This window comes from Mytilus edulis, chromosome 10 (assembly GCF_963676685.1).
Source record: "Mytilus edulis chromosome 10, xbMytEdul2.2, whole genome shotgun sequence".
NCBI lineage: Eukaryota > Metazoa > Mollusca > Bivalvia > Mytilida > Mytilidae > Mytilus > Mytilus edulis.
The window spans coordinates 37976611-38000086 of record NC_092353.1 but is presented as its reverse complement, the minus strand read 5'-3'; the positions used below and the strand labels follow the sequence as shown (position 1 = coordinate 38000086).

At 30.9% G+C, this 23476-nt stretch overlaps 2 protein-coding genes across 2 annotated transcripts in view; one reads left to right on the top strand and one right to left on the bottom strand.

The window, feature by feature from the left end:
* LOC139491112 (nucleolar pre-ribosomal-associated protein 1-like) overlaps positions 1–23476 on the bottom strand; it is a 51487-nt gene that overhangs the window by 3905 nt on the left and 24106 nt on the right. Inside the window, exons 17-30 of the mRNA XM_071278484.1 lie at positions 22792–22943; positions 12820–13020; positions 11321–12347; positions 10802–10939; positions 9160–9386; positions 8479–8543; positions 7853–8016; positions 7341–7451; positions 4165–4228; positions 3356–3518; positions 2710–2806; positions 1585–1857; positions 1341–1447; positions 717–860 (exon numbers count right to left, since the gene is read on the bottom strand). Coding sequence (XP_071134585.1) covers positions 717–860; positions 1341–1447; positions 1585–1857; positions 2710–2806; positions 3356–3518; positions 4165–4228; positions 7341–7451; positions 7853–8016; positions 8479–8543; positions 9160–9386; positions 10802–10939; positions 11321–12347; positions 12820–13020; positions 22792–22943 — 2933 coding nt within the window. The remainder of the gene's footprint in view (positions 1–716; positions 861–1340; positions 1448–1584; positions 1858–2709; positions 2807–3355; positions 3519–4164; positions 4229–7340; positions 7452–7852; positions 8017–8478; positions 8544–9159; positions 9387–10801; positions 10940–11320; positions 12348–12819; positions 13021–22791; positions 22944–23476) is intronic.
* LOC139491114 (toll-like receptor 4) lies at positions 16769–19811 on the top strand. The gene is made up of 2 exons (XM_071278485.1): positions 16769–16880; positions 17276–19811. The coding sequence occupies exon 2, from the start codon at positions 17282–17284 to the stop codon at positions 19463–19465; it is 2184 nt and encodes a 727-aa protein (XP_071134586.1). The 5' UTR covers positions 16769–16880; positions 17276–17281; the 3' UTR covers positions 19466–19811.

The following is a 23476-nucleotide window of genomic DNA, read 5'->3' as shown; positions in this document are numbered from 1 at the left end:
ATTCAGAGTACGAAGCTGGATAAAATTTCTGAAATTTTTACAAACTTCTATATAAAGTAGCTTCAGATGTTATGTCTCAAGGTGAAAAAAAAAACTTCTTTAAACATTCAAAGTACTCTAAAAATTCAGACCATACACATTTATTGGGAAATTTACATGTATATATATCAAGTCATGTTTAGAATATTTTTTGTATGTTGGCAATACAATTGACTCAACTCAATTTTAAAAAGTTTCAAAATTTTAGCATTCTGAAATTTATTCAACAATCTTTTTAGTATATTTCTAATAAGGTTTAACATTTATTTCTTTGGAGACATCTTGAGAAAAACAAAAACTCTTTTCTTTTACAAAAGGTGTCTATTAGATCAAAATGTTGAATTTGTCTTTTCCTTATGCAAGGTTAATGAAAAGTTTAATCAAGATCCTGGAACATGATGATCGAGAACTCAACCAATTCTGAGAAATAATAAAAAAAATCATTATATATTCCAGTCAGTAGGCATATTTGTCTGCTACAAAAGTTAACACAAAATATCCTTTCCAGTATTTTTAACGTCACTACAGAAAATAATTGATGTCAAAGACGAAAAATTATTGTTTTGCTAATACCTATAGGTCATATAGCACAATACTGACAAATTCATGAAGACCTTGAACTTGAAATAAATGTACGTATTAACCTTGAACTTGAAATGAGTGTATGTATTACTTACCTGTGAACTACTGTCACTGATAGCAGTATCAAAGAAACTAAGTAGAAGTTTGAAGGTGTAGCGTTTCTCAAACACCCTATAATCAGCTGTCTCCCTAAGGCCATCCAATAATAAACTTAAAATCCAACCTCTTTCTTCCTTATACTGAAAAATTTATATATGCTTATACAGTTATATCTTCTTTAAAAATTTGATTGATCGTTTGTTTTTGCTTAACGTCCATTAAAAATTTGAGAACAAGAGTATATAGACACTTTGTCCAGCAGAGTTATAATATTTGTTTTGCTTTATTGTATATAAACACTAACAGGATGCCTTGCACTATATAAAAACATCTCTACTGACATCGCCTTGAAAATGTTAGCATAGTGCTATCTAACAAATTGGTCTGTTTATCACATGTCACCTATCTCATTAGGTCAAGGTCTGATGTTGAAAAGAATAACCTTATTGTGTAGATATCTTCATTTCTTTATTGTCATTTCTTCACTATATGATCCTTTAACATGTTTAATAGTAGATATTGTAAACTGATTTTGTTAAAAAAAAGTAGATACAAGAAATTAAAATCTGCTTCAAACTTAATGACAGCTTTGGTCTCAAAAACATATGTTTCATAAATACCTCTAATGTAGAACTGTTGAACAGTTTGTAGAATTCAGGAACATTATAGATGTCTAGTGTTGGTTTAAGGTACAGGAAAGAGTTAATCATCTGGTACATGTGCTGCTCTGTAACATAAGATGTTTACACTTAATATGAATACAGTTTAATTGGTGCTGTAGGTAGGCTATAATAAGATATTTATTTTCTAATTGTCATATCGTTGCATGAAAATTTTAAATTCAGATATTTTTGTAAGTCTTACCTGCTTTCAACATAAGCCTGACAGCCTTGGTCAGGAATACCGTGATAATACATGGTAACTTGACATTTGGTTTCTCTATACTGTTTCTAAGTAAAACCATCACATACAATATTTGGTCCTTCTCTGGGAACCTTGACCCTTCTAAATGATGTACGAAATTATCTAACACAAAGTAGGCAGCACCTCTCATGGTACTGTCATGGCAACTCAAGGCAGCTAGGATGTAACCAAGGCAACCTCTCTCTATAAACTTTCTGCAGTCAATCAATTGATCTATAGGAAGGAAAATACATTATATTGACATAAATCTAAATTGTACTTTATGGAGATGAACATCTTTAAATGAGTTATATTTCATGCTTTAAAATTAGAATACTATAAATTTAGAAACAATTGCAAGAATGTTATAAATTCTTATAATGTGTCTCAGTGAGTATTGCAATAATAAAAACATTTTTCCTGAAATAGCAACAATCAACCTAACATTTTGTCCATTCTTCAAAAATTCCAATAATAAATGTATGCAATAATTTCTGAATTAAAAGCATTTAATTGAAGTATGAACTGAATGTCCACTCAGTATTTTTGTTAGATGTATTTTTATTTGTATCTATCTGATGAGCGAAGCCTTTTCAACTGATTTCTATAGTTTGTTCTTATCTTGTACTGGTATACCCCTGTTCCAGGATATGGACAAATTGAGTGCTCACAAACATATTTAACCCTGCCACATTCTTAATGTGCATCTGTCATTTGGTTTGTGCTTGTGGTATTTGTTTATCATAAATTGTTTGTTATAAATAAGGCAATATGTTTTCACAATTGCATTGTTTCATATTTTCATGTCAGGGACTTTTGAAGCCAACTATAGGGTATGGGTTTTTTCATTGTTGAAGGTTGTACGGTTGCATATAATTGCTTACATCCATACAATTGAACCTCGGTGGATAGTTGTCTCATTGACAATCATACCACATTTTCTCATTTTTATAGAGACTTGTCATCTTCATCATCCTCATCATCTAAAATTTCAACAATCTTATACTAACGGATGTAATAAATCAGCTGAATCTAATTGTAAACTGCCAATTTTATAAGGTATAAAAGTACATAAACATCCATTACCTGGAGATAAAATGTGACTGAACAGAGGTAGAATAAAACATGGATCGTAGATATCTAGTGATGATTTACATTCTGTACTATCTTGTAGAGTATAGGCCTGTAAAAACAATTATACATATCATTCATCATGCAATAAAAATGTTATACTTGTAGAATCCTGTCCTCTTTCCTGATTAGACTTTTCACTATGTTTCTACATAGGGTTCATAAAAAACTGTCGCACTATGAGGAAAATCTGCCTATTTCAACTCCCCTTTCAAATTAGGTTTCTACTCTAAATCAAAACTAATATGTTTTAAAAATAAATTGCTAAAAGTATATATTCAATTTCATTGGTGGAACTTATATTAATTTCATAATTAATTTTCTCACAACAAGCAAATATAAAACAACAAAAGAAATTTAACATGAAAAAATATTTAGGGATTTTTATAAGATCTCACATTTCCCTCAGATATTGAAACTTGATAAAAGAAAAAAACCAACTATAAATGAAACTGGCCCAACTCTGAAATATAAATATAATGGCAACCAATCCTTTGCCTTCTGCCGTCCATAATATATTTACATATATTCCTAAGAAAAAAATAGTTTTACAAAGTATTAAAAGACGTTAATACGCAGCATTAAAATTTGCATAACTGACCTGTAATTTCCTCCTCAGTGGAAAATTAAGAATAGATTTGTGTAGTGTTGCCTGGTCTAAGTTTTCTATCACTTGGTCTATAGAGGCTTTCTTCATCAATGATGGTCCTATGGTTTTCTGGACAGAATGGTGTTCTACAGCCTTTGGACCCCAAAGATATGGTCTGTAATAAGAGGTTTAATGAAAGAAACTGGTTTTAATAGAATTTATTACTTTTTGTACTTACACTGAGTCTTGTTTGCATTCAAGCTGCTGGAGTTTGCAAATTCAAATAATAGTATGTACAGCACTTTTATATGAAATCCTAACTAATTCTTTCTCTATATGAACAAAAAATAAAAACATTCATTAAGGGCCCCTAAAAACACATAATAGTTTACTCTAAAACTCTAATATATACAAAATATACTAATGTAAAAAATGAAACCTGTTTCAATGATTATCAGAAAAAAAATGTATTATTTAACATAATCAGGAATCTGTTGATAAATGTCTATTTCCATACTTATTTAGAAACACTTTGGCATTTTTTGTCAGATCTCTAGTTTTCTTTCTAGTTCAGTAAATTTTGACCTTTTAGATTGCATTTTATATTTGTTATGATATATTTCACAATAATTCTCCACCGTCTACAGGCACGTAGCCAGGAATTGCCATGCGATGGAGTTCCATATAATCATACTCAACTTTAACAGTTACAATTCAAAAAGTATTTAGACTTTTTAAAGTGCTTATTTGTTTTCAAGGGAGAGGGGGTAAAACCCCTCAAATCCCCTGGCTATGGGTGTGGTGTACATTCCAATTCTTACCTGTACTCAGAGATCACACATTCATTCTTCTCATAAAGATACATCAACTTTAGCAGTCTTTGATCTGTAAGAATATATAAAAGACCAATAAATACTGGTATTTCAGAAATTTTGGTGATGTTTTTACAATTGCGAAAAATGCGATAGAATTAAATCGCAATAATTTAAACTTGCATTTTAATTTTTTTAATAAGATTAAACATGATTTTTCTCCATACAGCAAAAATTTAAATTGCATTTTAGTCTAAATGACAAAATGACAATGTTATATATTACAGTGTCCTAAAAGTGGTTATTAAAGCACAAAATCAAATATACCAAATTACAAACAAAACATGATACCGATTAAAATGACAAAAAAAATAATGTCTAGATATACTGGCTATTTTTAGGAAAAGGTCTTCAAATGATCCACATTGAGATATTGGTAACTGGCAATTAATAGAGTTATAACTAGGTTAAATCACTTGTAAATATATGTGGTGGAATGAAACAAGTTTTACAGTACAAATTTTCACGGTCTCCTACAGTTATTTTAGTTGTTACCTACTAATTATTCTGTACTGTAGTCAAATCCTTATCTGAACACAGCTATCTTTTAATAAATGCTGCACATTAATCAAAAAGAATCAAAGCACCAAAGGCGCTGTAGGCAGTTAAGCAGAGGCAGACTTGGCAGAAGTTAAGACGAATATTGTTGAAAAATTGGTGAAAATATTATCTCGGCTATTTCTCAAGTATTGAATAATGTTTGTACCCTAAAATTTTCACTATCCAATCCCGCCACTTTCAAAAGTTATGTCCAATTATTTATTTTAACATTTTTATTAGTTTATTGTTTTACATTTGTAATTCCTGGTCTTTAAAAGCTTACTATGCAGTATACATGTTGGTTTTGCTAATAGTTACAAGCTGCATGGAGGAATATACAACTGCTTACCAAATACCATTGACTTTTCATAAGTTGTCCTTTTTGAACAAACCTTTGGTTTTCTAGTTTGAATGACTAGTAATTTCTGGGCCCTTTACAGCTTGTTGTTCGGTGTGAGCCAAGAAATTAAAAGTGACAAAGTTTATCCAACTGGACACCAAATATCATTGACCATTCACTAGTGGTTCCTCAATAACTGACCTAATCAAAAACTAATACATATTAGCACAGGCACTTGTCTCAAAATTTGTTTCCCCTATATACCTTAATATAACGTTATATTAAGGTATATAAGGAAAAAAAAATTTGAGACAAGTGCCTGTGCATATTAGCCAATAGACCATGACAAAGGGGGTGGGCTAAATATTCTGGTAATGAGATATATACTACATTATTTATGTATGTTCCTGTCCCAAGTCAGGAGCCTGTAATTCAGTAGCTGTCGTTTGTTTATGTGTTACATACAGTTGAAAGGGGTGTATAGTCCGCGTTTTTTTACCCTGGGAATGAAATTGATGGAAGGGGTGCGGACTATGCAGTACTATAGGATTTTATGACATTTTTTTCCAGAGTTGGGATACGATGTTGAACGAGGTTTGGCCAAGTAAACAGAAACATCATGTGTTGTCAATGTTATAATGTATTCTTGACAACTCTTTGTATTATTTAGAAATAAAAATATTCTTGACTACTCTTTGTTATTATTTTTAGATAAAATAAACAATCTAACAGTGTTGACTTAGTAATTTGCATAAAAATCAGCCTTTGATTGAATGTCCGCTTTGTTTCGGATTTGGTAAAATTTGTGTCATTGCATCTTAACAGTGTACATGAATCCTGAATATCAATAAAAGATGAACCCTTCAATGGTAAAACCATTATAGTCAAGATAAAACCTAGTGAAATCTTCCCAAGATCGATTTCGTTTAATGTTATTCACGTGTGTACAAAGTAAACAACGATGCGCCATTTTAAATATGTGTGATTAAAGTATCAAAATTTTCGTATTCCGACTTTTTGTGTTTAACTCTTAACTTATCGACTTAAATAAATCAAGACCTAACATTTTTTAATTGTAAATTGTAACCATTAATACTGAAAGTGTAAACCTGAAAGAAGTGGAATTTTGTATACGAAACTATATTTCCAGGTGAAAGGTCACATTGTACAGGTGTATAGCCTTACATGAATGAGCTTACAGGTTTGTGTGTAAAGCAATTAATTAACCATGTCAACTTTAGATTTTCGTCTAAGTTCAGTATTTTTGTGATTTTACTTTTAACTAAAACACGATAAAGGAAACCATCTTGAAATGACCTTAATTGACATCGACAAAATCTATAAATACGTATTCAAATGAGGTCCCGATTGACATTGCAATGGCCCTGATCGAGTATAATGTGTGGGGTTTACACGATACAAAGCAAGTACGGATAGACACGATGACAAATAATAACATCAGCTTGCATTAAATAATTAAATAAAATACATATCTTCATACAATGTAGAAATAAAATAATCAAGTATTCTTACAAATTCAAGACTTATACAGAGAGGAAGTAAGACGATGCTTTTAAATATTTACCTTTAGTAGGATGGAATCCACCAAATTCAACGGCGTAATAGCCGCAAAATAATATTCATGCGCCATTCATGTCATTTGGCAAATTTTAATGCCTTCATTACAAACATTTTCGGCGATGAAATTATTCTTACAATAGTTCACTTACATCTTCATCAAAAGCACAGACGATAAAAAGCTATGCTTAACTTTTTAATTAGCACTTTTTCAAATGGGGAACATCAATTGTTTTGGGAAAATCGACGATCATTTAAGGTAATCTTTCTTATATTTATTGTTTTTTATAACAAAAAGTGTGAAAAAAATGTCTAATTAGTTATAAAGAATCTACCAGACCCGCCAGATCAGAGCAATGGCACTTTTTCAAAAATTTCCTGGGGGGAACCCAAATCCAGGGTGCTCGCATAAGGCAGCTTAACTGCCTAAAAATCACAAAAATACTGAACTCCTAAAAAATTTTACCAGAAAAGTCCCTAATCAAATGGCAAAAATCAAAAGCTCAAACACATCAAATGAATGGATAACAAATGTCATATTCCTGACTTGGTACAGCCATTTCTTATGTAGCAAATGGTGGATTAAACCTGGTTTAAAGATAGGTGTAAAGTCATCATTTACTTAATTTTTGGATTGACAAATCTACTGTTTATTATCTAAACTCACCTGTATCAGACAGAGTAGCCATGTAAGATCCTAATAGTATACCAAAATGTTGGACAGAACAGCAGGAGGAATCAGACTCTATAAGGTGTAGTAACAGAATAGTTAGATCTCCTGTAAAGACAAATATATAAAGATTCAATTTTTTTTCGCTGAGTAACATGTGACTCAATATGAAGTAATGATATAAAATGATGCAGACAATTGTAAAGAATAAGACATAAGAGTGAAACAGGTGATTCAAACCTACCAAAAATAATAATTATTACTTTTGGCTTCGGAAATTATATAGTTCCTGTATAAGATAAATATAGATTCTATCAATACATTGGGTGTGATACAAAATTTCTCCTCTTAACACTCTAAATTTCAAGAGAGGCTTGCTGAGACTTTTAAATATTAAAAATTTAAATGTCAAGCAGGAATAGTTGCATTGCACAAGATTTGGCAGTGACAACTGATCTCTATTTGAACTCACTAACTTCTCGCCTTTTAAAAATTATCCACAACTGTACCTTTAACATCCTGGTGCTTTTCGTTGAACATGATTGGGAGGAACAAGGAATGTGACATCACCATCTGAAACAACGTTGTCAATGGCAACTCTTCTGGCCAATCAGATATATGTTCAACAAGTTTTGAGATAATCTTGAATGTTCTCTTGTCTGAAAATCTTGACCTGAAATTAAATAATATATTCATTGCTGTAACCTCATATTTTATAAAATGATGCCTCCCTATTGGATAATATGGATATTTTATCTTTAAAATTCATCAACCTAAATCATAAACTTGTTTCTACATAAAGATTAATGAGGGGAGGAGAGATCTCTATTGTTGTGGAGATGAAACAGACCTATCTACATAATGTCAGATTATTTACTTTAAGTATTCTTACCAAAAAGTAGTAAACCTTTGTTGTCAAATGAAAATTTACATTTTAGGGCTTATTTGACTTGTGAATACTTAACAAAAGAATTCCTAAACTAAATTAATTTCCTCATATAATATTTTAGACATGAGTTCAATAAAAACAACAAAATCTGACAGACACAGTATAGTCAATAGTGGTGAAAGTGGCAATAAAACACAAACAATCCATAAATAAATAATAAAACATATATAAATAGCATTTACTTACTTGAGTACAACTTTCAAAAACTTTGGTAGAGCTTTTCCTTCAAGAACTAATTCTTCACTGTTTCTCTGGGGATTATAAACACATAGAACATTATCCTCAAGTCAATTTTAAAATTAAATGCATTTTATTGAAGACTGCAATTTAAAACTGTGAAAGAATAAAGTATTAGTTCAATAAACATATGTCCCCAATTTAAAATGAATTTTTCCCTCTCCTAACTGATTATAAACATTGAACCTTTTAAACCATTTATACAGTATGGGTTTTGCACATTAATAAAGTTTAAAGGTTGCACAGTGCCCTATTATTGTTTACATCCTTGCTTTTGGTCTCTGATAGATAGTTGTTTTACTAACAATCATACATTTTGCTTATTTTCAAATATCAACTATGGATAAAGGGAAGTAACTGAACATTACTTTTAGAAAGGTTTATTTTCTAGTTTGGTGAAACATAGATAATATGAACAGCAGTATGTTGTTACAAAACGTTTGAATTGTGCAGCATATTTACAATAAAAAAAAAGATGTGGTATGATTGCCAATGAGACAACTCTCCACAAGAGACAAACTGTTTACCGTATGTTTACCGGTACCAACAGACATGTCTTGTTAAAGCCCCATAAAAGTTTTAAATCAAATTTCTTTGAACGATTTTTAGAAAATTATCTTTGACTTTTACCTGCAACAGAGCATCCAGTTTTTCCATAACACAATCAACAAAAACTTTATCCAAATTTTCCTTTTTACTTTGAGCTTCAGTAACTGTTTTGACATACAGTTTGAGTAGTTGCATCTGATTATCTGTTGATTCTTCATTTAGATACTGAAGCAATTTTACAAAGGGTAAATTGTTGATCCCATGTGACCCTGCTAATGTTATCTGATTGGATAGGACTTTCTGTTTGTCTGAAATTACATAAAATTTATACATGATATATATGGTATAAAATAATATGAAATTAATAAAAATCAAAAGTTATTTTGCTTGACATCTTAATTGTTATACATTTGTTAAAGCCATGTACAACTATGGTTAAGTCAAATAATGTGTAAAAACCCCTAATTTATATTTTTGTTGAATGTAAAATGAGAGATACAAAAGATTATTAAGTAAGCAACATCTTGTGAAAGTTATTTTGAAATCATGTTTGTATCATAGGATGAGTTGTGGAAACAAGACTGTTAATCCTTTTGTAGATATATAAGTCCATGTTTTGCTAAGGCCAAACAAATATATATGTCTGTTTAATGTTACATCATCAAAATAAATAGGGTAGGTAGGTCAGTATTTCCATTTTATTATTTTTTCCATTTTATTTTTAGAGCCATGATTTTGAGTTGTGCAGTCCGTCTTGCCGATTTTTTTATGATTGGATTATTTCCCTTGGTTATTGGTTGGAAAAAATGGCAGCGAAGTTGTTATGTCATTACATGAGTTGCGAGTTTCCTTAAAACAGCGGTCATATTCACGATTGTGAACATTGGGATGTATCAGGCAACTGATTAAATTTATTGGCAACCCTTACTTCGTTTTTGACACAAGTTCTATTAATTTTTCACTTGATGACGGAAATAAAATGGCTTAAGGTCGGCGCTCAAATTAGGGTCAGTTGGGTAAACGTAAACAGACATGTATTTTTTTTTTTGCCTAATGAAGACCCACCAAAACAAAAAAGATTGTATAATGCCTATAAATACATAACATTCTGTAACAGTTTCATTAAAACAAAGTATCTGGACAACCATGGGTTGTTGACAGATGAACATATACAACTATCGTATGCGTATTGTTATGCGTTTACTTTTCTACATTGGTTAGAGGTATAGGGGGAGGGTTGAGATCTCACAAACATGTTTAACCCCGCCGCATTTTTGCGCCTGTCCCAAGTCAGGAGCCTCTGGCCTTTGTTAGTCTTGTATTATTTTAATTTTAGTTTCTTGTGTACATTTGGAAATTAGTATGGCGTTCATTATCACTGGACTAGTATATATTTGTTTAGGGGCCAGCTGAAGGACGCCTCCGGGTGCGGGAATTTCTCGCTACATTGAAGACCTGTTGGTGACCTTCTGCTGTTGTTTTTTATTTGGTCGGGTTGTTGTCTCTTTGACACATTCCCCATTTCCATTTTCAATTTTATCATTTCACATCAATGCTTCAGTATTTGGGAAATAAAAACACCAAAGGATACATTTACCAAAAATATATTAACAATCTGCAATCAATCTATATTGTATAAGCTAATTCAAAGGGAAAAAAACACAGTTCTTTTTAGGGTGCAGGTGATAGCTTGACCACTATTCTGCTTATTTCCAAAACTCACCAAGTACTTCACTGTTGACAAGAGAGATAATCAGCTCTACCAAACAATCTCCTTGGTTACCACTCATACTATAAACTCTATCCATTAAAAGTTTGTACTTTTTACAAACAACTTTCAGCAAAGCTTTCTTATCTTCAGCTATAAATAAAGTCAAATGAAATAAAAATGTAAAGATATATGTGGGAAAAAATGGTTTATTTTCTTGTTCCTTTTTTATTTTATTTTTGTTTTTTTATTTCTGATGATTTTCAGCATTGTAGTATTAATTTTCATGAGCATTAATGGGATTAGAAAACCCTTAGCCATTGTTTCAACTTTTTTATGCAGCAGCTCTGAGTTTCCTTAATTTCTAGCAGAGCTCAAATGTATGCACAATAAATTAAACATGACAGTGACTTAAATCTTCTATGTTAACTTTGCCTTTAAAAGTTTTATTAATCAATGTAAATGACTGTCTGGCTGATGTTAAATTATTTTATTGAATCTGGTTGACAGTTAGAAAATTTTAAGGTAAATTACCTAAGTGTGTGTTGTTTCCCACCTTCCTCACAAAGAACAAAACAAGGGAAGTTATTCTCTCTAAATGTTTATCATATTTTCCTTTCTGTAAGCTTTCTCTGAAGTAATCAGCTATCAAATGATTATGAAGGATAAGATTTTCTGCCATGGTAATGCTGTTGGAATGGATCAAACTGTCTAAAACAATTTTTTCCAATCCCATTGATAAATGAGGTTGTCGTTGTAGTATTGCATCACAACATGCCATTAATTTCTCATCTAAAGTTTTCAACAGTAAATCAAATAGGCTTTTGGTGCATTGACTATGCAGCTTCAACAGTCTATCACCAGTATCTTTCATTAGCTTCAAAAACAGATCAATAGCTACATAACTAAGATTTGTAAGTTGGTCGTCATTTATCAGAAAACTACTTGGAATTTTTAAGATTGTTTCTAACAGACTTCTATTTTTCTCGATTGGCAAAGTCTTTGTTAAAATTGGTAAACTGTCTTGCACATCCTTTATAATGTTTGACAATTTGCTCATTTCCACATTTTGTATACCACAAAGCAATGTTTGAAGTTTGCTGACATATTCAACAAAACAATGTTCAAGATTTTTAATGTCCTTTTCTTTCAGAAGCTGTACAAAACTACATGTACATGTAGTAACTAGTTGTGACTGAGGAGTCATTATCATTTTGACAGTATCTGAGGTAATACTGGAACCAGTTTCATTCTTGACAAACAGGAACCAGTTCAAAATGATAGGATGTCTAAGAACTGTTACTACTATCTCTTTGAAAATGTCATCATTAGTATTGTCTGATACTGACAACTGTTGGAATTCCCTACTGCAAGTTATATCTTTGTCAGAGCCATCTTCCATAATTTGACTAGTCTTATCACTCTCCTCTTTCTGATCAGGTGACTCATTTTGATTGGTTTCCATGGGTTCTTGTTTCTCCATTTTATCTGTATACAATTTAACCATTTCTTCCAGACATTTGAAGAAGAATTTAACCATTTTAAATCTAGAGCTGTCATCCTAAATGAAAAGAATATTTATTAATTCTGAATTTTCAATTAAATACTGTCATGTCTGTAAATTTAGAAATGTTTGTGATGTTTTCATTTTTGCATTGAGATAGGTTTTGCAAAATGAAAAAAAAATACTATTCTAAATTATGATAGCATTTTTTGTATGCAGCATTTCCTGAAATCCCTATAATTAATCTCACATTTGTGTCAATAATTCAATAATCACAAGAAAAATGAATGCACTATTAATTTCTTAATTTACAGTTAAACAATAAATTTGGTAAATAAGTAACAGCACACACCTAAATAATAAACACTTTATTACTGATTATATGATTTAGCAGGAGTTTGTATCATTTAACCACCAGTTACAACAAAATGTAGGATTACTTATTGTATACCCCTGCTCTTGCTTTAGAAGGAAATGAAATATATATACATCACAAAAGGGCATGTTGAAAATTTATGAAACATATTACCTTTCCACCAGCTTTTAACAAATGACTGGTGTATAGCATTAACTGTTTGGTAACTATGGAAACATCTTCTGCAGCCACAGATGACATAGTGGATAATACTGTTTGCTGATTGGTTGCTTTCCCTGCTATGTAAATATTAGCCAATGAAATGGACACTGTAGTCAATGGAACAATACTGAGCTGCTTTGGTAACTTCAGTGCCTACAATGAATATATTTCAGTAAATCATTGTTAATAGAAATATACTGCTTTGTTTATACATGTTATAAGAAGGAGCTTGTATTGCTTTACAGCTAATTTCCTAATGCATGCATGTAGAGTAGGACTGTGGTTAGCTTGCTTGCTTTGTTTGTATATTGTACAATTGCAATTGGGATAACCTTTAATCAAATTTAAATATAATATATATAGGTTAAAATATGCCTGTCTATATTGTTTGCAGATGTAAATCTTAATAACAATGCTTGAGCTTGTGTTTATACAATCAGATAAAGCAAGTTAACCAAACCTTTAAGCTACATGCATTAGGAAATTAGCTGTAATTCCATTCAATGGGTTTCTTATTAACTCTTTTAGCCATAGTTTTAGTCTTGTTAACCTTTTTTTTTTCATTTCTATCCTCCTTTAGAATTTTTTTATAATTTTTATACGACCGCAAAAATTGAAAATTTTTTGGTCATATATTGGTATCACGTTGCAGTGATCATAAAAGGAAGATTGGGATTGGTTTTGGAAGTTTTGGTCCCAACAGTTTAGGAATTAGGGGCCAAAAAGGGCCCAAATAAGCATTTTCTAGGTTTTCGCACTATAACTTTAGTTTAAGTAAATAGAAATCAATGATATTTTGACACAAAGTTTATGACCACAAAAGGAAGGTTGGGATTGATTTTGGGTATTTTGGTTCCAACTGTTTAGGAATTAGGGGCCAAAAAAGGGCCCAAATAAGCATTATTCTTGGTTTTTGCACAATAACTTTAGTATAAGTAAATAGAAATCATTGAAATTTAAACACAAGGTTTATCAACACAAAAGGAAGGTTGGGATTGATTTTGGGAGTTGAGAGATCCCAACAGTTTCGGAATTAGGGGCCAAAAAGGGGCCCAAATGAGCATTTTTCTTGTTTTTTGCACCATAACTTTAGTATAAGGAAATAGAAATCTATGAAATTTAAACACAAGGTCTATGACCATAAAAGAAAAGTTGGGATTGATTTTGGGAGTTGAGATCCCAACAGTTTAGGAATTAGGGGCCAAAAAGGAGCCCAAATAAGCATTTTTCTTGTTTTTTGCACCATAACTTTAATATAAGGAAATAGAAATCTATGAAATTTAAACACAAGGTTTATGACCATAAAAGGAAGGTTGGGATTGATTTTGGGAGTTGAGATCCCAACAGTTTAGGGATTAGGGCCAAAAAGGGGCCCAAATAAGCATTTTTCTTGTTTTTTCGCACCATAACTTTAGTATAAGGAAATAGAAATCTATGAAATTTAAACACAAGATTTATGACCATAAAAGGAAGGTTGGGATTGATTTTGGGAGTTTTGGTCCCAACAGTTTAGGAATTAGGGGCCCAAAGGGTCTAAAATTAAACTTTGTTTGATTTCATCAAAAATTAAATAATTGGGGTTCTTTGATATGCCGAAGTTAACTGTGTATGTAGATTCTTAATTGTTGGTCCGGTTTTCAAATTGGTCTACATTAAGGTCCAAAGGGTCCAAAATTAAACTTAGTTTGATTTTAACAAAAAATGAATCCTTGGGGTTCTTTGATATGCTGAATCTTAAAATGTACTTAGATTTTTTATTATTGGCCCAGTCTTCAAGTTGGTCCAAATCGGGGTCCAAAATTAAACTTTGTTTAATTTCATCAAAAATTGAATAATTGGGGTTCTTTGATATGCTAAATCTAACTGTGTATGTAGATTCTTAATTTTTGGTCCTGTTTTTAAGTTGGTCTACATTAAAGTTCAAAGGGTCCAAAATTAAACTAAGTTTGATTTTAACAAAAATTTAATTCTTGGGCTTCTTTGATATGCTGAATCTAAACATGTACTTAAATTTTTGATTATGGGCCCAGTTTTCAAGTTAATCCAAATCAGGATCCAAAATTATTATATTAAGTATTGTGCAATAGCAAGAAATTTTCAATTGATAGGTATTGAAATTGCAGATTGGTCAAAATATTATATTATTTTAAGAAAATCATGTAAAGACACTTATTTAGGGACTTTTCAATACAATTTTTTATACAGAATAATTGCAACAAATACTTTCTTGTATAAAGTTAAACTTAAAGATTCAAAGCTTTGTACTTTTTGTAAGATTTCTGATGAAACCATGGAGAATAACACATTTTATATGGCAATCTTTTTCACAAAAATTGAAAAGATATTTTGTGAACTTTACATTATCTAAGAAGCACATTTTCTTGGTCTTCAAAATGAAAGTTTACTGTTGAATTTGATCATTATTATTGCAAAGAACTATATATACAAATGTAAGTTGTATGAAAAGAAACCAAGTATTATAGGACTATTAGCAAAAATAAGAAAATATCAGGAAAATGAACATTATATAGCAAAGAAAAATGGTACCACACCTTATTTTCAAAAATTCTGGGCCCAGTAGATTACATTTTTACTGATTAGTAATAATTACTTTTGATTCAAATCATATAAAATAAAAAAAAATGAAACAGCAGATCTTTACAAGGATAACATTTTTCTTTGCAATACACAAGTTGATATATATGTTTTGTTAATGCAATTGCGAGAGTGTATGTGTGTATGTGTGTGTGTTTCTTTTCCTCTTTTTATTATAATGTTAATATTCAAATAATATATATTCACAGTAGAAGAAAAAAAATGTAGTCAATTTTTTGTTGTATATATTAAACCCCTTAACACCATAGTCAGGTGGTGATGTAAAGGGATTGTAAAAGCCTGACTACTGAAAAACAAATAAAAAAAAAAAAAAAAAAGAAATCTTCAATTGCACAGTATTGTGCGATAGCAAGAAATTTTCAATTGCACAGTATTGCACAATAGCAAGAAATCTTCAATTGCACAGTATTGGGCAATAGCAAGTATTTTCAATTGCACAGTATTGCACAATAGCAAGAAATGTCTAATTGCACAATATTGCACAACAGCAAGAAATTTTCAATTGGAGTTATCTTTCTTTGTCCAGAATAGTAGTTGAATCAACTTAAATCATTGTTTTACACAATATACAATGTATATTCACTTTTACTACCAACTGATAAATTAAAACAATCTTTACCATTCAGTGATAACAAGCACTTTTTTACATTTTAATATTTTTTGATGTATTTAAATGAGTAGTTATTGTTGCAAACTCCATTAGAAATTTGAATTGAGATCAGTTTTGGAATAAGGGAAAGGAGGATGTGAAAAAAAAAAGGGGGGGGGGGGCAATTTTTCTCATTTCAGATTTCATAAATAAAAATAAAATTTCTTCAAACATTTTTTTGAGAGGATTAATATTCAACAGCATAGTGAATTGCTTAAGTTCATTAGACCACATTTATTCTGTGTCAGAAACCTAAGCTGTGTCAACTTTTTAATTACAATCCAAATTTAGAGCTGAATTTAGCTTGAATGTTGTGTCCATACTTGCCCCAACCGTTCAGGGTTCAACCTCTGCGGTCGTATAAAGCTGCGCCCTGCAGAGCATCTGGTTAGTAAATGATTTTCTTGTATCCAAATTGGGACAGAAAAAACAAGTTGATTTTGTTTAAATCATTTAGTACAGAACTTGAAGTATGCGTTAGTTATCTGTGACTCTAGATTTGAAAAAATTTGTCTATGAATCAAAAGGGAGAAAAAGAAATTAAAATTACTACTTAGGACAAGAATAATTTTAAAAAGAATGTTTCCTTAAACCTCAAAATAATTATTAAAAACAGGATAACGGTCCTTCAACTTCACTTTTCAATTACTTATGCATATCCTTATTTCTATTCTCACTTTACATAAACAAATTATACATCTAAATTAGTTCTTATTACAAATATTTAAAAAAATATTGTTACTATAAGGTAAGAATATTCTTTTTCTTGTATTCATTAGTTTTGCAGATTAACATGGTTTCAACTATAAAATATTGAAGAAAAAATGTTTTTAACTAGATTGATTCATAATAAGTTAGTTTGTTAATATTATAAAATCTGCAATCAACGAGGAGTACCTTTCATGCCATGCATGCTATTTTCCTATCTCAGACTCTAGCAAACTATTCAAATTTGTTTTCCATACTGGCAACTTATTTTCATTTGGCCTGTGTAAGTCCCTGTGGGTACATAAGGACATTTAAACAACCAAAAAGAAGAGCTTGTTGCTAAAAATGTCATTCAACACTTTCTTTCACTTCCAATGAATTTTCAAGAACATCAATCAATTATTTTATATACAGATCTTTAAACATTTTTTTCAGGACATAATGGAATCAATCTTAATATTCATATTGACACTGTTAATTCATTTTTACTGCAATTACTGTTTGGATATAACTGAGCCCAAAAATAGATACCCTGATATGCAATTAAACTGCACTTCATTTTATGAAAAAGGAGAGCTCAACATTGACTGTTCACGTAAAAATTTGACAAAGATTCCAGATTTAATACCTAACAACACTGAATACCTAAATTTATGCCACAATCGCATCAAGGAAATACCAAATAATATATTTCAACATTTAACCAAGTTGATTGTGCTGGATCTATCTTTTAACAAATTACAGTCTATCAATCAACAGACATTTACTGGACTAAAGAACCTTCGTCGACTTCAAATGAACAATAATAAGCTGGGTTACAATATTGAGCAATTCCCACCAGGAAGTTTCAGATCTCTTCAATCACTAACACATCTTAGAATTCAAGACAATGAGGATTTCCTTGAAATTGAACCTTTTATTTTTCCAGATAAAACTATTTCAGATTTAAAAATGTTGGAAAAATTAGAACTAGATATGGACGATGAAAAAGTAAGAAAAAAACCAATATTAGTTCTAGGGAAAGGATATTCTTCTCTGCATAATTTATATTCACTAAGCTCTGAACAATGTGATCTTTTTATAAAAAATAACACATTCAAATATACACAACACTTAACAAATTTATATTTCCATGTGTGTTATAGATTTGTTCTACAGACTCCTTATGCTTTTTCTAAACTAAAGCAATTGAGAATTTTTAATTTGAGTATGAGTTCTAGGTTTAACTTGCATTTGTATTCAGAAACTGAGCTGATCAATTTGATTTTAGCAGTATCACAGTCACCTATTGAAATTTTGGTACTAAGTAATATCTTGAAAAGGAATACTACTTTCACTTATAAAGAAATCAACAATGCACTGATATTGCACAAGCCACCAATTCGTGAACTGACACTTGCAAATAACTCTGGTATAGTTTTTCTTAAAGCAGAAAGGATACCAGTGCCAATTAGTCTTCAGAAACTTGATTTTAGTGGGAATTCTTTCCATCAGATATCTCTAAACTTAACATACGTTAAATATCTCAACTTAGAAGAAAATAATCTTGGAAATTACCTTGCAGAGAATAGCTATATGCTTACACAGGACAGTGTACTTGAATATATAAGTTTGTCTAGCAATTCTATTTATAAACTTAATTCAGCAATGTTCATCCAACAACCATATTTGAAGTTTATTGATCTCAGTTTTAATTTTTTGACTGATGTCCATTTTGATCTTTCTCCTATAAAACAATTAAAGATTTTGAATCTTACGAACAATTCAATAACATTTTTGGATGACTTATCAATGTTGAATATAGAAAAAGCTCTTATAAAAAGCAGCAATGCAAAAATTGACCTCAGCAACAACCTTTTTCAATGTACTTGCAACAGACTACGATTCTTGAAATGGATGTTGCGAAACCAAAAACATTTGATCAATTTCCCACAATACAAGTGCATTACTGTAAATGGAAGCAATGTAGTATCAAATTCACTTGAAGAAAAGATTAATCATCTACATGCAGACTGCACAAGATTTTTCAACATGGTTATAATCGGTATCATGTCTTTTGCTATTATTAGCTGTATAGGAGTATTACTTACAGTTATTGTCTATAGAAAGAGACAAAAACTTCGATATAAATACTACAGAGCAAAATTTACATTTACATCAAAGTTGAACTTAAACAAAGATTTGGGTGAATATCATTATGATGCATTTGTTTCATATTCAGACAATGACCGAAACTTTGTTATCAATGACTGCATTCAAAATCTGGAAGAAGATGGAAATCTAAAACTGTGTCTACATCAGCGAGATTTCACCCCTGGCGAAGACATTGCAGACAACATTATCAATGCTATACAAAACAGCCGAAAAACAATCTGTGTCATTTCCAAAGCTTTTTTAGAATCTTATTATTGCATGTTTGAATTTAACATGGCACGTATGGAAAGTATTCATTCAAGGAACGGTAAAAATGTTCTCTTTCTCATATTCTATGAGAATTTATTGCCAAAAGAAATACCTTTGGTATTACATGAAATTATTCAGAAACAAACCTACATTGAATATCCAAATGATGAGTATGGCAATAAAATTTTCTGGGGAAAAATTAAAGAAGCACTTCAAATTTGATTCATTTCAGCAACAGACTGATTCTTATTATTGTGATTTATAAACGAATTATAATTTAAGAGAGCAAAGGATAATACAAGGAAACAAAAGTTACAAAATAACAAAGAAAAGTTGATAACCATCCCCATTTATAATGAGAGAAAATAAACAATATCATACCATGAATGACTCAAAAGGAAGTAAAAACAAGAATTTATTAACCAAAGATTTTTATATGTATTGAGGAAAGAGGCAGAGATTTATACATTATTTTCTGGTTAATGTAATAAATTATTTTTTCTATTTGACAAATATTTTATTTTGTTTAATGTGCATTTTTCTATTTGATTAAAATATATGCATCTGGGTCAATATTCACAAATCATTTCAGGTAAATCTTAAACACTAAAAGGCCCAATGATATGTGCACGAGGCTTTAGCTGTTTTATAAAGTTTTTTTTTTTAAATGTTATATGGTCTTTTTCTCTTCAAAAGAGCACAACAGTTAAATCCTGTAAATTATTGAAAATAGTACCATGTTCAATATCATTTCAGAGATTTTTAAATATGCATATACACCTTAATCATGTTGTTTTAGGGCACACAGGGGATATTGACCCAGCCATTCCCCTAAGTCTAAAAAAAAATGGCATGGAAATAAAGAATTACTATAAAAAATAAGGAGATGTAATGATTGTAAACAAGACAACTATCCACCAAAGTTCAAATGAAGGGGATTTAAGCAATTATAGGCAACCGTATGGCCTTCATCAATAAGAAATTGAAAATACAGTGTAGTCAGGTATAATTCAAAGGCCATTTCCTGAAATAAAAATATTCCCCAGTTTTCGATTTCTGATTAATATCAAAGTCATACATTGTTTTTTTTATTAGCAAGCATCTTTCAAAAACCCACCATTCTGATAGTATTACAAGGCAATACATGGTACCCAACTGGTTAAAAATTCATTGTACAGGAACAAAATGCTAATTTGATCTATAACTTGTAATGGTGAGAATTATATGACAAATATCAAGTCAATATCTTCAAAGCTGACAAAACAAGTGTGGAAAACTGAATATTTGAGTGGATTTTCTAAATTCAAGGACCATAACTCTTGACAAATTCATCAGACCAGAACTAAATTCAAATTTGATCTGTAACCTGTCATGATCAAACTATATACCAATAAATATCAAATCAATATCTTTAAGCAGAAGAAAACAAGTGTGGATGACTGATGGACAGACAGATGGAGTGCAAACTTAAAAGTCCCCTTCTACTTCAGTAGGGGACTAATTTTAAACAAGAGGCTCTCAAGAGCCTGAATCGCTCACCTTAATTTTTTTGGTTAAATCTCTCATCAATGATTATTTTGGCTTTTCAATTTATTTAAATATTCTTTGAATCGTCCTATTTTCTTCAAAAGCAAAAAAAAATCATTTTCTCCTATGTTCTATTTTAGCCATAGGAGCTATGTTTCTGACATACAAGGAAATGAAATATAAAATTTATACTAGATACTCTGAAACTCATTTAGCCTAAGTTTGGCTGAAATTGATACAGCAGTTTCAAAGGAGAAGATTATTTAAAGTAAGTCAACATGATGAACAAATTGTGAAAAAAGTCTTTAAAGGGCAATAACTCCTTAAGGGGTCAATTGACAATTTTGGTCAAATTGACTTATTTGTAGATCTTACTTTGCTTAACATTTTTGCTATTAACAGTTTATCTGTATCTATAATAATATTCAAGATAATAACCAAAAACTGCAAAATTTCTTTAAAATCATCAATTCAGGGGCATTATACCTGAAAAACCAGTTACCCAATTCAGCTGAAAATTTCAGGACAGGTAGACCTTGACCTAATAAATACTTTAACTTCTTGTCTTATTTGCTCTAAATGCTGGAGTTTTTGAGATATAAGCCAAAAACTGCATTTTACCCTGTGTTCTATTTTTAGCCATGACGGCCATGTTTTTTGACGAAATAAAAAATAAAGCACAAACTTTATTTTATACACCCTACTGATCATTCAGTTGAAGTTTGGTTGAATTTGGTTTAGTAGTTTCAGAGGAGAAGATTTTTTAAAGTTAGCAAATATGATGAACAAATTGTGAAAAATTGTCATTAAAGGACAATAACCCCTTAAGGGGTCAATTGACAATTTTGGTCATATTAACTTATTTGTAGATCTTACTTTGCTGATCATTTTTGCTGTTTACAGTTTATCTTTATCTATAATAATATTCAAGATAATGACCAAAAACTGCAAAATTTCCTTAAAATTACCAATTAAGTGGCAGCAACCCAACAATGGTTTGTTTGATTCATCTGAAAATTTCAGGGCTGATAGATCTTGACCTATTGAACATTTTTACCCCCCGTCAGATTTGCTCTAAATGCTTTCGTTTTTGAGATATAAGCCAAAAACTGCATTTGACCCCTATGTTCTATTTTAAGTAACGGCGGCCATGTTTTTTGACGGATCAAAAATCAAAGCACACACTTTGTGCAGGATCATCTAAGGAACAATCATGCTAAGTTTCATCCAAATCCATTCAGTAGTTTCAGAGGAGAAGATTTTTTAAAGTTAGCAAATGTGATGAATAAATTGTGAAAAATTGTCATTAAAGGACAATAACCCCTTAAGGGGTCAATTGACAATTTTGGTCATATTAACTTATTTGTAGATCTTACTTTGCTGATCATTTTTGCTGTTTACAGTTTATCTTTATCTATAATAATATTCAAGATAATGACAAAAAACTGCAAAATTACCTTAAAATTACCAATTAAGTGGCAGCAACCCAACTATGGTTTGTTTGATTCATCTGAAAATTTCAGGGCTGATAGATCTTGACCTATTGAACATTTTTACCCCTTGTCAGATTTGCTCTAAATGCTTTCGTTTTTATGATATAAGCCAAAAACTGCATTTGACCCCTATGTTCTATTTTAAGTAACGGCGGCCATGTTTTTTGACGGATCAAAAATCGAAGCACACACTTTGTGCAGGATAATCTAAGGAACAATCATGCTAAGTTTCATTCAAATCCTTTCAGTAGTTTCAGAGTAGAAGATGTTTGAAAAATTGTTAACGACGACAGACGACGACGACGACGACGACGGACGCCAAGTGATGAGAAAAGCTCACATGGCCTTTTAGGCCAGGTGAGCTAAAAAGAGCATTCAACAAAAAAACAAAGACATTTACACTGTGAAATCCAATAGACATTGAAAGGACAGACAGACAGGATGAAAGCATAATGCCCTGGTATATTTGCAAGAGTTTGACAGCAACAAATTCTGGCAAGCATTCTATGTAAATCATTATGTCCTTACCTTTCCTGGGTTTATAAATGACTTGAAATATAAAATGACAGTTTTATCAATAGTGACATCTTCATGAGACTGTAGAAGGGATACCAGTGGTAATGGGTTCAGCTGACAGTGCAATAAGTCAACCAGTAAGCTGGAGATATAACCTGCTGTGACTGTAATGAAAAAATGAAATTCATCTTCAACGCACTTTCAGAATTTTGTTCAAACAATTAGCTGAATTTCAATTATAGTTTTGTGTCAAAGAACTAGTTCTTAAAACAGCAGTGTTAAAGAAAAAAGAAGAGACTTCAATTACAATTTCAAGGGAATAATAGATATATGCATGGCCATTCAGATATTTGGGTGTAAAAAAACAAAAATCTCACAGAATGCACTTCATCAAAGGCAGATTTACTTTTTGGGAAAAAATTTGGTTGCTTATATAGGGAATCATTGAAGCGTGACTGGAGCGGGCCCCCTCTTATGAAAATTTCTGGATCCGCCACTGTTCATAACATATCCACCACTAGAAGGTGTACTATTTTCAATGTTTGTTATGTGAATAACTCAAAAAGGATAAATTATTTTTTGTAGTTTGAGCTATGAAACAGTGTTAAGGCTAGCAAATCATAATTGAGTTTAAATACATTTCATATATAATGAAATTGTTTGGAAACAAGATATTTGTATTTTCATTCCAGTTGTT